The sequence below is a fragment of the Geotrypetes seraphini genome, chromosome 6, assembly GCF_902459505.1.
Source record: "Geotrypetes seraphini chromosome 6, aGeoSer1.1, whole genome shotgun sequence".
Classification (NCBI taxonomy): domain Eukaryota; kingdom Metazoa; phylum Chordata; class Amphibia; order Gymnophiona; family Dermophiidae; genus Geotrypetes; species Geotrypetes seraphini.
In genome coordinates, this window is record NC_047089.1 from 55,462,670 (window position 1) to 55,477,658 (window position 14,989).

The following is a 14,989-nucleotide window of genomic DNA, read 5'->3' on the forward strand; positions in this document are numbered from 1 at the left end:
CTGCTTGCTATGGCTAGGCTGTGAGGTGGCACTTTTTGCTAGTGCTGGTAGTCATGAAGAACTTCACTGTGACCTTCTGGCTTCTCCAGATGAAGGTAGGAAGGGCACCAACATTGTACTCCCTGTGTCCAGTTAAATTTAAAACAAACTTTAAAACATTTTTATTTAGGGATGCATATGACCTATGACCTTCCCTCTTCCATAGGCCACCAATTCCACCAAACTCATAATCAAGGAAGAGCATAGCCTCCCCTTCCTATTGTGTTACCCATCTTCGTCTTTCTCTCCTATTACGATTTAAACACTAATATCACTGGCTTGCTCCAATCTCGGTAGGATGGTTGAGAAAGGAATCCGAGGTATCTTCCTAGTACCATGGACAAGAAAACCATTGGTTATGCCAACAAATCCAATTAACAGCTTTTACTTCAATTTAGATGTCAAGGTTGTTCAAGTAGCTCTGCTCTACCTAACCCAATTGTGAAAAAGAACAGATTGTATTAAAAGCAAGGAATAAAGGACAGGCAGAAAAGGGAAGGTTGTAAATCAATGGAATGAACTGTATTCCCATCTCTGTGACCTCATCACACTTTCCAATGAATCAGCAGACGATAATATATAATGGCTTTGAAAAGTGCCCTATCTTTATTGCATCAGAGATGCTAATTCTGAAAGATAAAATAGATGAGTGAAATAAAAGCCCTTTTCAACTGCTGTTGAAATTGTGCACAACTTCCAAAGCACACATACATTCAGCGGATTAAAAGAAGTTCTTCTGGGTATGTTTAGGTATGGAAATCCTGAAGCTCTAAAAATCCTGGAGTTTTCAAAATCCTAGAGTTTTGAGAAACTGCAGTAGTTTGAGCCCTATGGGCCTTCATAGTAGAAAGTTATTTTTTTCTAAAGCTGACATTATGATCAAATGAACTGCAAACATATGAATAGCTAGAACAGTGAAGAAGACTGTATGCTTGAACTGAGATAAACAGCAGGGTAAAGTGATTTAGAGACTAATATCTTTAATAATGCTCCATGGGAAGAGAATGCCATGATGGTTTTAGACTTTAATGCCAGATCTTAGTAAGACATCATTCTATATATTTTTTTTCTATAGAGTGGAAAGCATTCGGACAGTGAGTAGCTCCTGATGAAGCAGTTGTGAAATGGATGCTCAATTGAGCGTTGCTAGCTGCCTGAGTCCTGCTGAAATGTAAGATAAGTTTATATTGTTTTTTTGCTCTAATGCAGGGGTGTCAAAGTCCCTCCTCGAGGGCCGCAATCCAGACGGGTTTCCAGGATTTCCCCATGAATATGCATGCGATTTATTAGCATACAATGAAAGCAGTGCATGCAAATAGATCTCATGCATATTCATTGGGGAAATCCTGAAAACCTGACTGGATTACAGCCCTCGAGGAGGGACTTTGACATCCCTGCTCTAATGGATTATGAAAGAAAATTATAAATATGAATGTGAAAAAGTAAATAGCAAATAAGTCAAAGGACATTTTTTGAGGTTTTTCTAATTGGAGATGGGGTACTAAAATTCCAACAGAGAGTTACATACCGTGTTTCTCAGAAAATAAGCCCCAGTTATATCGACCCCAAAAGCCTAACCCGAATGTCCCTGGATTCACCAGCGTCAGCGCTCCCCCCGCCCAGCCGAACCCCCACTGATCCATCTCTCCCTCCCATCCGAACCCCGCCGATCCTCCCACCGCAGAGACCGACATACTCACAACTTTGGTTATAACAGCAGCGTCGGCAGCACTTTAAACAGGCTGCTTCGCGGTCTTCTCCCACCGGGTCCTACCCTCTGCCACATAACTGATGATGTCATCAGCGATGCGACACATGGAAGACCCTGGTAGGAGAAGGCCATGAAGCAGCCTTTTTACATTGCTGTCGACACTGGTGTTAGGAGGTATGTCTGTCTCTGTGGTGGGAGGGTCAGCGGAATTCAGATGGGAGGGAGAAATGGAAAGATGGGAGGGTCAGCAGGGGTTCGGCTGTACGGGGGAATGGGAGGGAGGGATAGAAAGATGCTTGCTCAAGGGTTCTGCTGCATAGGAGGAAGGAAGGGATAGAAGCTGTGCAAGGGTTCTGCTGCATGAGGGATTGGGAGGTAGGGATAGAAAGATGCTGCAGAGGAAAGGCACAAGGGGATGGGTGAGAGGGGGAGGAAAGATGCTGCACATGTGGGGGAGAGAAAGGAAAGAGAAAGAATTGGGGTGAAGGAGAGGAAGGGAGAGCTGATCACTGTACATGAAAAAAATAAGACCTACCCCAAAAATAAGCCCTAATGTATTTTTTGGACCCAAAATTAATATAAAACACTGTCTTATTTTCAGGGAAACATGATAGATAACCAATGTGGGTACCCACTGAAAACTTTTCTTCCTTGAATTTGAATGTTTATATTAATTTTCATTTTGGATTCTATTGTTGTGGGACTTTACTTATATTGGATTGGAGTATTTCTTGGAGTAAAATTAGCCTGTAGGTATAGAAAAGAAATTAGCATGACTTCATGGAATTCGCCAAGGTTTCTACACTAATCTGATCCCACTGGGCCACCCACACATACAGCAGCTGAAAAATATGTAGATGCTTTTACAAACACATACTCTGCACCTGCTCATTTTAAAAGGAAAGCAATAAGGGTTGTTTAGCTACAAAATACAAAAGCTAAAATAGTCTGCCTATGTATGCAGGACCTGGGCTTCTGAAAGAGCACTTTTAGCCCATGACTGACAATCTCTGACTGTGCTGTTCTTCACTCCCATGGAAGAAGCATTTCACATTGCTGCCAATTTTTCACTTATCTAAGGCAATTTTCAAATTTCTCCACATATACTTTTACCAGTGGCTTTTCAAAGGCAAAGTACAAGCACACTCGTCCTTTGAAACCTTCCTCATTAAATACCTTCAAAGATTTTGCAACTGCTTTTTCAGTGAGTATTTTCTTCATGGAAAATTGTATGCAGTTTTGAAAATACAAAACTGTAGGCTTTCTGCACAATGTAACTTTATTTACACATCTCCTCCATATTCACAGGTTCGGAACTCATAACTTGAGTTATTTGCGGTTTTTGTCTGGGTGACTGACCACCCCCACCTCCTGAACCTCTCCACTTACTTACTTTTCAAAACCTGGTGGTCTGGCAGTGAAGCACTGCTCAGAACTGGGAACAAAATGGCTGCCATGAGTTCCTGTGATCTTGTGGGTACTCACAGCAGCCATTTTTGTTCCTGGCTCTGCATGGGGTAGGAGCGTAGAAAGACCATTCCTGCCCTGCTTCACCACTAGACCAACAGGCTTTAAAAAGTAAGTACAGTGGAGAGGTCCAGGGTCGGCCCTACAATTATTTGCAATTTTTTGTATTCATGGGCCAGCTTTGCTCCTAATTCTGGAGAATATGGATGGGGATGTGTATTGGCTGAACATAGGAAGAAGAGAAGGGTAAACAGAACTGTTTATGCATAATAATCATTATTTTCTTGATATTTCAGATACCTATGTACTTTTGGTATCAATAGATCAGTGGTCTCAAACTCAAACCCTTTGCAGGGCCACATTTTGGAGGGCCGCAGAAAAAATAGTTAATGTCTTATCAAAGAAATTACAATTTTGCATGAGGTAAAACTCTTTATAGTTTATAAATCTCCCCCCCCCCCCGAAGACCTGCATGTTCTCCCCCTTCTTTGCAGCATCCTCCAGCTTCCCCCCTTGCCTCCCGGTCTCAGTTTCAAATAATTACCGCAGCCTGCAGAGAGGATCGCCAGTGCTGTAGCATTCCTTGCAGGCTGTCATCGGCTTCCGCAGCACGTTCCCTCTGCCATGGTTCCGCCCCTCCTCTTGACATCAGGGGCAGGATCACAGCAGAGGGAACGTGCTGCTGAGGACGACGGCACCCTGCAAGGATCACTACAGTACCAGCAATCCTCTCTGCAGGCTGCGGTAATTATCTGAAGGTAAGAGATGGGAGGCCAGGGGGGAAGCCAGAGGTAGCTGCAAAAAACGGGCATTAGTACAGACAGCACTAGTAAAGACCGCGGGCCGCATGTGCCCCCCCCCCCCCGAGCCATGAGTTTGAGACCACTGCAATAGAAACTTCTGATCTTTATTATATAGCAATTTCTAAAAACCCTTTTTTCTCATGCAAATCAGTATTACCCAGGTAAATGGTTTTTGCAAATTGTTTTCCTCATGGATCATGCTATACACAATACTCTTAGCACAAAAAGACTCTAGACTTCATCACCATTTCTAAACAGGGCATCAATGTTTCTGCTTTTGCTATCTCAGACCTGTGACTTGGTATGGACTTCCCGGAGCAGAAGAACTTCCGGGGGAATCGGGGTAGCTGACGGGCGACTGAGAAAACATGTTAGGTGAAGCAGGGAAAGTGGGGCACGTGGCTTGCTGGAAGGATTCAGGGTAGGTTGCATTTTGCGGCATCAGTGGTTCACTGTGGAGAGATGTGCTCCGAAACTTGGCGAGCAGACTAAGCTGCGGATTAAACTCACTGTGTCTTGGAACCAGCACCGGAGGCAGCACTGAAAAAGAAACACAAAGTTGCAATTTTATGGAAGCCTCCAGCCTTCACTCTTAGCATCACAGAGAATCAATTTATAGAATGAAAAGTTCACGTTAAAATGCTGAAATATGTCAAAAGTTTAAAAAAAATGCTACAAGCTGCATTCATTGCTATCTTCTTTCTATCCCTTCTCTAAGACTGACAGGAAATCACTGATTTGTTTTTCAAGGCAACTCAAGTAACAAGATAAAAATAAATTCAAATCCAGGACCAAAAATATCTGACTAACATTTGCACTCCCAAACCTATGCATCTCAAGGACAGTAATCAAAACATGGTGTGGGTTGTTAGAAAACTTTAAACTCTTCATTTATTTTGTATAACTTTCAAACCAATACTTTCCACGGATAGTACTTTAATTTCCAGATCGCTTCTTGAGATCCTAACTCAAGATGAACAGTGCCACTTTTTTTTTCCAGGCCTTTTCTTTCACCCCAATAAGCTGAATTTGGCTTTGCCCTGGTTTACAGGCCACACTTACTCAAAACATAGTGGAGTGTCTCAATTCTGTCAGAAATCCTTGAAACTGAAATACGATTGCATAGTAGTATATTTTAAATTCTTTATTGATTTTCCAAACATCAACAGTGCAAAACACAAATATGTATACTTATAATAAATCAAGAAAAGCACATTCATCTTACAGACATACATGAGCAACCATTTGATCCCACCCAGCCACCCAATGACTAATCAATAAAAACATAGATTCTTTCAATAACCTTTCCCTATTTAAAATAGTAATGTAATTCCACCCTCCTTCCACCCACCCTGTAGTATATTAGTAGTATATTTTAACCTCAGCAATTAAACAGCAGAAGGCACATCAAGTACTACCACCTTAAAAGATCCTAATCTCCTTAAAATCTCTCTCACACTGGCAATATACTCCTGAATCACTCTAAAAGCTACTTTACACTTCTGTAAGCTTACTGTATTTTTATTCTCACAACCTTAAACATACAATTTCTCCCAAATGTTCTTTTCACACAGGGGCAACTTAGATGCACATTGTCAGCAACTTGTCCTCTGCCATTCTCTCCAAATGAAACTGGTCTCCTAAGTTTCAAGTTTCTTAGGTTTTTATATACCGCCTATCAAGGTTATCTAAGCGGTTTAACAATCAGGTACTCAAGCATTTTCCCTATCTGTCCCTGTGGGCTCACACTCTATCTAACGTACCTGGAGCTATGGAGGACTAAGTGACTTGCCCAGGGTCACAAGGAGCAGCGCGGGATTTGAACCCACAACCCCAGAGTGCTGAGGCTGTAGATCCAACTACTGTGCCACACACTCCTCGCTTATTCCATTGATATCATCAGCGATGCCACCTTTCCCACCACCACAGAGCACCTCAGCCAATCCCAGAAATGCACTAAGAAAATTCTAATAATTCTTGCATGCATACTTGCCTGGTCTTGTTGCAGAACAAAATTCAAATCCAGATTCCAAACAGTTATTCCACATAGACTAACATTAAAGAATCTTCTTTTTCCACAAAAATTATTTTAAAAAGTCACTTTCTTTCCCATAGAAACCTACAGTTATTTAAAACTAACAGGAGGAAATGTTTTTTTTCACTCTGGAACGCGTTGCCAGAGGTTGTGGTATGAGCGGATAGCGTAGCTGGTTTTAAGAAAGGTTTGGATAATTTCATGGAGGAAAAGTCCAGTCTGTTATTGAGAGACATGGGAGAAGCCACTGCCTTCCCTGGATTGGTAACATGGAATGTTGCTACTCTCTGGCTTTTTGCCAGGTACTAGTGACCTGGTTTAGCCACCGTGAGGATGGGCTATAGGCTAAATGGACCACTGGTCTGACCCAGTATGGCTATTCTTATGTTCTTAAGTGAGTAACTGCAAGGGAGCATAGCTTGCCACACACAGGAATATCCACTTACACCTGCCATTGCAAATGTAGACATGCCGATGATCACGCTAGTATTCTATAACAGAACCTTAGTGCCCAGATGTCATCGTGGTCTTGGCGCTCTGCGTGCAGAATCAAAACTCCTAGTTATAGAATTTCCCAAGTGCCTGAAGTGACTTACCCTCATCTTAAATAACCTGTCTAAAAGAGACACATTTTTTTATTTCCCTCTACCAAAACTGTCATCAAATTTACAAGGGGATCAACAACACTGATTTCATAAACTAGCAAATTAAAAATGATAGACACTTGCAGCCCTTCTGTGTCAAAAGTTTTTAAAAAAAAACCAGCAGTAGCAAAGCTTTAGCAGGCTGAATCAGTAAAGGGGTTTGCGATACGCCCACCCTGTGAGTACACAAGAATTGAAAAGAGCACCACATCTATGAAAATACCAGCCTCTAGGATTCAAAGAGGCACCATATGTTTTTGAAAGGTTCTCTCCAATTCTCTGCTCTTGGCAAAGCTCTGTTAAAACAGAGCCCTTATTCTCCTCCCCAAACAGACACCTAAGCACGGAGGGAAAAACAGTGTCTATGGTACAAACTGGTTTATAGTTCAAGCATTTACCACATAAATAAGCTAGAGACTTTCCAAACATTCAAAGGCACTGTTTATTTTTCACAGCAGAATGCCCTTCAAATACATTCAATCAGGTAGGGAGACGTCGTCTAGGACAGGAGGAAGAGGAGACCAAAAGACCCGCCAGCCATTTTATGGGCTCACAGATGAGTCTAAACTATGTTTGTTTTATAAATGAATAATCTTAGATTCTTCATCCATTCCACTTTCATTTAACTGCAAATAGCTATGATCTAGGTTTCATTAAGGGGCCCTTTTATATAACTGCCTTACGTGCTACCCACTAAACATGTTAAAGTGTTTTGCAGTAATTCTTAGCACATGCTAATCGTGCATTCTCTGGGGGTTGTTTTTTTTTTTTTAATTATTTTTGGGAGGCAGCATGGCATTAATGGAGAATGGGTGTGGAAGCGTTATCCAGCTAGCGCGCTTGCTTTAGCATTCACTAACTGGATAACCCAGAGTTAACATGGAGGTGCATCATTTTTTGCAAGTACCGTGCGTTAATTTGAACATTAGCACCCAACCAGTAAAAAGGAAATGCCCCACTTTAAATCTGTGGTAAATCTGGGCTAAGCGTGTGGCATGTTAGAATGCGCTACGCTCAGATTTTGCCATGGCTTGGTGAAAGGGCCTCCAAATTCCTTGACATAAAGTTGCAAATTCTTTTTTCTTGCCCCTCTAGGGGTGGAACAGCTCTGTAAGCAGCATATGAGGGATAAACCCCTAGCACTGTTTTAGACGGATATCCAATTGGGATGTGTCCAGGGGATCCTTAGACTGAGTTGCAGCTGGACAGGAGCTCTACGTTTCCTGTTGATCACAGATTACCCGTGTTATTTGTTTTTCAATAAGGTTCTCTATATTTGTGTACCACAACATCCCGGTTTTCCAAAACAATGGACCATGTTGGGTCCTATGTTTTTCACATATGAGGACCATTATTTGGATTGCTACATTGTATTTTCTCCAATAAAGATTTTGTACCTATACGTCACATCTGCAGTTTTTTTCTTGTTTTCGTCGTTTGCCCTGTAGTTAATCAGTAAAGTTAGATTTCTAATGTGCCTCATTGGATACTGTGGATTTATTTAGGGCCCATAAGCCACTGTAATCACTGCATTCATGGTGAAACATGTGCACTCCCCCAAAAAAAAACCCAAACCCTTTTGTACTGCCATATAAGTGGCTCCTGCAGCCATAAGGGCTACTGGGGTTGTAGACAGGTGGGTATAGTACGTTTTGGGGGGCTCACCATGACCTATAAGGGAGCTGTAGTGAGATGTTTATGGGCACCCTTTTTGTGAAGTTCACAGCAGTGCCCTGTAAGGTACCCCACTATTCAGGTGCCATGTCTGGGTGTCCAGTCCATCACTTTGCTGACCCCTCCCACATCCAACAAGGCTTATTCTAAGTGTTTTTAACTTGGTTGAATATTTGGACGAAAATGTGGTATAAAGATGGACGATTTAGCAGCTTGGACGATCAGATGGCTGGATGTATAGTTAGACGATTTTCGAAGAAAAAAAAATATTTTGGCCATATTTTTCGAAAATGTGTCCTAAGCTGTGTCTGAATTTGGACGACTTGCAACTTAGGCAAAAATGGACTTAGATGTTTCTTTCAATTAATGTCCTTCCGTGTATTTATTTATTGATCAAATCAAATGTATATGCTGCACCATTCAAAATTCTGGGTGGGTTACACAAAATAAGACAATTATACTCTTAAATTATTTTAAAAATGCAAATATAAGGATCCTTTTACAAAGCCGCAGTAGAGACTTCTATTGTTGGCCGGAGAGGTAAATGCTCCGACATTCATAGGAATTCTATGAGTATCTGAGCATTTAACTCACCAACCCGCAGTATAAACCTCTACCACAGCTTTGTAAAAGCCAGCGATAGTCAGAATTATTTCAGATTCATTAGTGAGTTAATCACCAGGTCATATACCCATAATGAACTCATGCACAAACTAGCTATTAACCTACACTACCGTAAAATTCTTCAAAAGGACTGCCCCATGTGCCTAAGGCTCCGCCCACAGGAGGGGGGTCTAAGGCAACTGAGTCAATTCCGGTTGTCCCAAGTGCCTAAGGCCCCTCCTATGGGCGGGGCCTTAGGCGCCTGGCCCAATCAGGCCCTAGGCCCGCTATTTGGAGGATGGTGGGCCTGCCGGGCGGACAGGCTTGGCACCTGTCCATCCAGCCAACTTCATGTAAGTTAAGGGGGGAGATCGGGGGTTCAGGGGTGCAGTCGCAGGGGGAGGTCATGGGCAGGAGGGCCTGGGATTCCTCCTGCCTGTATTTTAGGGGGGAGATGCGTCATGGGCAAGAGGGCCTGGGATCCCTCCTGCCCATATTTTTTTGGGGGGTTGGGGGTGTTGTAGGCAAGATGGCCTGGGCTTCCTCCTGCCCGAATTTGAGAGGGGGGGTCGCGGGTCACTTTGGCAGGAGGGGTTGGGCTCCCTCCTGCCGGTATTGTTTCGGGGGGGTGGGGATATAACAGGTTGTCTCAGCAGGAGGGGTTTGGGCTCCCTCCTGCTGGTATTGTTTTGAGGTTCGGGGGTGGATCGCGATCGCAGCAGGAGAGACTGGGCATCTCCCCTGCCGCGATCGAGATCCCCCACCCTCCGAACTGCCGCAAATTGCAGCAGGAGAGATTGGGTATCTCTCTTGCCGCGGGTCATGGCAGTTTGGGGTGGGGGGGAATCTGTAACTGGTGATGTTTTTGACAGACACCGGTTACAGAATCCAGCTTTTAGGCGAATGACTGGCCCCTCCTTCGCCTAAAAGGTCTTGTTTTGGGCGTTTGGGATTCGGGCAATTTTTTGGTTCATAATGTGTTCTAAGTTTAGACATATTGGTGATCTGAGCAATTAAACTGCTGAACGTAGAGGTAAGCCATTCTAAAAAAAACCCAAACAAACCTAATTTTGGATGGTTTTTTTTTGAGAATGAACATTTTCCCTGCTGCTATTTTCAGCGTTTAGGGCCTTAGGCCAAAAGGGAACGTAGACTTTTTTTTTATTATGCCCCTCCACGTCTCTTAAGCAGTGTCTCTCAAACTATGTGCCCTGAAGCGATTCCATAATTTTAATTTATTTTTAAAAATTCCCTTCATAAGTATACACTAGAATAAATGACATGTATGTCGCATACACAAGGGTCAGTCTGTGTGTGCAAGGATACAACCACTCAAAACAAGATTCATTCTTTGACGTGATTGGTCCTTGAAAACTAAAGACAAGTAATTTTATTTTTATGTTTTATACAGCAGTTATCCTAATTTGAGCAACAAACCAATCAAGGCTTTTTTACCGTTTTGATCGTCTTATCTTTGCGAACTTTGATTTTCAGCTCTGACAGAAATTAAATTTTAAAAAAGAGAATGACTGCAGATGGTGTATGATGAAATGCATGTTTGCTTGTTGATTATCGAGATGCGTTTTGAGTTAATTTGCACTCAAAAACAAGCACATCATCGCAATTCTATTCTCATACTTTAAGCTATGCATGGGTAACAACAGTGAAACTAAAGAACTTTAAATAAATAACTCTCAAATTAAATTTTTTGCTGGTTTTACAATTTTATAATTTCAATTATAATGTGCCGTGAAAAACATTTTCTCAGTTTAGTGTGCCAGAGCTAAAATAAGTTTGAGAGAGACTGCTCTTAAGGCACAAAGAACTATACTTTTACAATGGTTAAGTGCGGTGGCTCCTAACAGGATGCAACAGTTAATTTGTTATATGCTGTTATGATTGGTTGGTTAGAATCAACCTGCCATTGGCAAAAGATCCAACAGATTTGAGAACCTTTGTGGATTGTTATGTCTCGCAGAGCATATACTTGGATTTTGAATTGTTGACTGTTTTTTCAAGACCACTGATGGATAAGAGTCCATCAAATCTAGAAGGGTTAGTTACTGATTGTTAAAAGAGGGGGTGAATTTTGTGGGGAAAAAAAGGGGGAGGGAGTTGGGGGCTGGGAGCAAATTAAAATATTATCTGTATGTTTTGTGTTTATGCAGTGCATTTCTTTTTCTAACAATAAATGTGCCATACTCAAATACCAGGCTATTCTTCAGAAGTGGGGTGCTCACTGAGGGGCCTACCCCACAGTAGTCCATCCATGAAAAGATGATACTGAGTGTATAGAGCCTGAGCTCTTTTATTAGTTCTTGGGGGACCATTGGCCATTTTTATTAAGAAATGGGCAAAGTACCAGTACTCAATACCCCTGAGTATCCCCTCAAATAAAGCCCTGTTTATGTATATGTATAATCTTGCATTCTAATAAAACTAAGTTACAAAATAATAATTACCCTCTCAATGCCTGGTCCACTTTACAAATATGGAGCCTGGGTAAGGAGTGGACTGATTGGAGACAGTGTCTTGCAGAGCAAGTAGTGGTATAAGTCCTTGGAAAGGAGTCCCCCCCCCCAGGCCTTAGGAATCCATAAATACAAAAAATGCCCTCTCTATAACAAGGGGTTCACTGGGGAACTACCTACAGTTGTGCAACAACATAGAAAAAAGGGCACTGAAGCTATATTTATATATCTATCATTCAAATCTATTTTATACATCTATCATTCAAGGGAAGGTCTTAATAATCAGCATCTCACCTGGGGTCTCCACCCTTCGGTAATGGTAAGGATTAATGCACACTTCTTTCTGTTTTGAACCAAAGGGAAATTCACAACAGTCCAGCGGCTTTAGCTCATGGTGGGACTGCAAATCAGGCCAACGCCAGACTCTGCAGTAAATGACATGAGGTAAACCTTTGCGATGAGATACCTGTAACCTTCCATCCAGTGACCGTGGAATGGTGATGCACTTGCTGGTCTGCCCAGGACAACTAAGTGCTCTCTCCAGTTCTTCCATGGCTCCTTTCTTCTTCTTTAGTTTCTTCACCAAGGAATCAACTGCCTTCTCTGCCCATTTCTCCTCTTCATCTCCTTGTTTCCAGCCCAATAGTCTTTTCACTGCTGGGCTGGTGAAGGAGAATAGGGAACTTATGGGGGTGCTGGAGTGCATAAGCCACTTTGGTTGAGCAACAAAAATGGGAAAGTACTTCCAGTATTGTCAACTTAGCCCAAGGAAATTTTCAACAATGAGTGAATGGCAGCCTCATTAAAGCAACATGTCTGTCCTACTTCTGAATCCGACTCTTTTCCAGAACAGCGTGAAATGGTTTCACTTCTGCATCCTTTCTGATTTCATTGAAAAGGCAGGAAAATGTTGGGTTAACCTAGAAAGAGAATAAAAGTCTTGATCAGTCTTAAGATAAGTACAGAGGATCTCTGAGAGAGAGGAAGGGATTGTAGAATTTAGTAGTTGATACAGATGGGAAGACTGGACAGGCAATATGGGCTTCTTTTGTCATCATTTTCTGTTTATATATACATATAAAACACTTGTCAAAGTGTTCCATTTATACAGCATTGAATAGAAAATTAATTAATAGCCATCACTAGTTATGAGTGATTCTTTTCTGCCCTCTTAAGGAAATCTTGTCCAGAATTTGACAGAATGGTCATAGTTTTCCAGAAAAATCATCTTCACCACAAAGAAAATCAATTTTTCATACAGATAATACTATACATATTTTACAGAGAAATGGGTCATTTTTCTCATCAGATTGTATAGAAGATAGAAACAGAATTTTTTTAGATCAACCCTTTATATTAAGAAATTCACCTAAGGCAGTTTATAACAGGTTCAGTTCAATATAAAACTTAGAATTTTATTAACAACATAATGATAATTAAATGACCAAATATAAGCATGAATACAATTAAAGAGCTAAACTATTGTGTTAAAACTCCAAAAGTACAAACCAGTTTAAAAAAAAATAGCGGCAAAGGTTTCTACAGTGGGCTGGCGAGGCAAATGCTTTGACGCTCATAGAATTCCAACAAGCGTTGGGACATTTACCTGGCCCACAGTAGAAACTTCTATCGCTGTCTAGTAAAAGGAGCCCATAGTTGGGTAACTGACATTTTTTAATATATGTTAGCCTTATTAAGGTATTATTTCTACTTAGCCTAATCTCGTAAATTGGTTCACCCATGGTCTTTTTGACCTCTGAGTGAACTGTAGGAAAACCCAATAGCAACTGTCATAAAAGCATTAAAAGCGGTAGCCATGTTGGTCTGGTATAACAGAATTGACATAGGTGGGTGGCACTAACCAATCTATTGAGTCATGGGCTTTCAAAGGTCCAGAGTCCCCTTCCTCAGATGCATGAAGTAAGGTTCAGGAGGTGGAAAAATATATACAAAGATTAATGGTAGGGGGAAAGGATACAGAATATAGAGAAGTCCTTGAAAAGTGTTGTAGAGCAAGGGGTAGAAAAGGAGTGAAACGACAACTGTGGTGAGTGAGAGAAAACAAAGACAGGTTGACCTAAGAACAGTTAAGTGTAATCACACCTATAATGAGACATGAATCTATTTCCTTATTCAAGCCTAGACTGATGGTGTTAAGAATTCTGATAAGTTCCAATTCAGCAGTTTTACATCTGAACATCCTAATTTGGATGTCTCTTTTTTAGATCTATACATCCTAGGAACAATAGGACTTTGCGTATCTTTCAATCTGCCCACATATATCTACAACCATCCTTTCACTCAAATACATATGTGCCTTTAATTAACCCCGAGGAGCCCATCATTAAGACCTGTGGCATCACTATGGATGGGCCTGGATGGGCACAGGCTCACCCAGCAGTGGCGTACCTTTGCTAAAGGTGGTGAGGATTCCCAAGACCTGCTGGATGAAGACTTGCAAAATCTCTCCTTCCCCTCCCCTATTGGTGATCTAGCATCTCTCCCAGACCACCCCCCATGTCCATTTTATAAACTTATCTTCAAGAGGTTGCCAGGACTCAGCAAGCACTGACTCGCACAACTTTTTGCGCCAGCTGATGCAACTTCCTATTTCCGCATAGACAGGATGGCATCAGAGGGAAAAATTGGGCTGGCGCAAATAGCATATGTGGGTCTTTGCTCACTGCCAGTGACCTGTGGAAGTGAAAAGAAGTTTTGAAAAGGTACACTTGGGAGGGTGGGAAGGGTTTGAGAGACTGAGAAAGATGCTGGATCATCAATTTGGGATGGGAGGGGAATGAGAGGTGCTAGAGACTGTACTGAATGCAAGGGGGAGGCAGAACAAAACTTTCATACATACTCACTTTGGGCTTATGCCCACCCAGATTGGCCATCTGGCTACACCTCTGATCCAGGCACAAATGCACCAACTCTCAGGCAATTTGCAAGGCCAGTCATATAGCTCACACTGCTTCCTATGAAAGTGATTTTGATACATTCAAAATTAATGTAAACGTGGAGAGAAAAACTGGAAAACTAACTGCATAAATTATTTAGTTCTGTATGAATTTAAATGTATGTATGTTTAAAACATCCCTTGCAAAAGCTGTATTTAAAGGGCCAGTGTTGCTTTTACCACCAGGAATTTTCTGAAAATCACTTTGACCTATCCTAATGCTTCCATTAGTCCATATAACATGCATGCCATCTCTTATCCTATTCTAAGCATCCTTTTATGTGCATTCACAGATTTACTCCCCGTCTTTCTTAGATTTATTCAGTTATACCTCATATTTCAATGCCTCACATACTTCCATTTTGGTGCCACATACTTTTTGTGTCTTCTATACACACTTCTCATCCTTCTACACACCCAAAGACACAGCACGACAGTTACAAAAATATGGAACCCCAGCACTGTACAAATATTAAAATACTAGTTTTTTAGCCTGTTACATTAACGGGTGCTAGAATACATATGTAGACTTAGGCATTTTCTTTCTGTCTTTCTCTCTTCCCCTTGTCTGTCTTTTTTTTCTTTC

The 14,989-nt window shown here is 41.6% G+C and overlaps 1 protein-coding gene across 5 annotated transcripts in view; it reads right to left on the reverse strand.

The window, feature by feature from the left end:
- The window catches only part of SMAD9 (SMAD family member 9), a 63,791-nt gene that overhangs the window by 21,904 nt on the left and 26,898 nt on the right, over positions 1–14,989 (reverse strand). For 4 of the 5 annotated variants that reach the window (XM_033949027.1, XM_033949031.1, XM_033949029.1 and 1 more), the window contains exons 2-3: positions 11,742–12,367; positions 4,312–4,560 (exon numbers count right to left, since the gene is read on the reverse strand). In XM_033949027.1, the coding sequence (XP_033804918.1) occupies positions 4,312–4,560; positions 11,742–12,153 (661 nt within the window). In that variant the 5' untranslated portion in view covers positions 12,154–12,367. Of the gene's footprint in view, positions 1–4,311; positions 4,561–11,741; positions 12,368–14,311; positions 14,423–14,989 lie in introns of those variants that run through there. The other variant, XM_033949030.1, reaches the window with a different exon arrangement.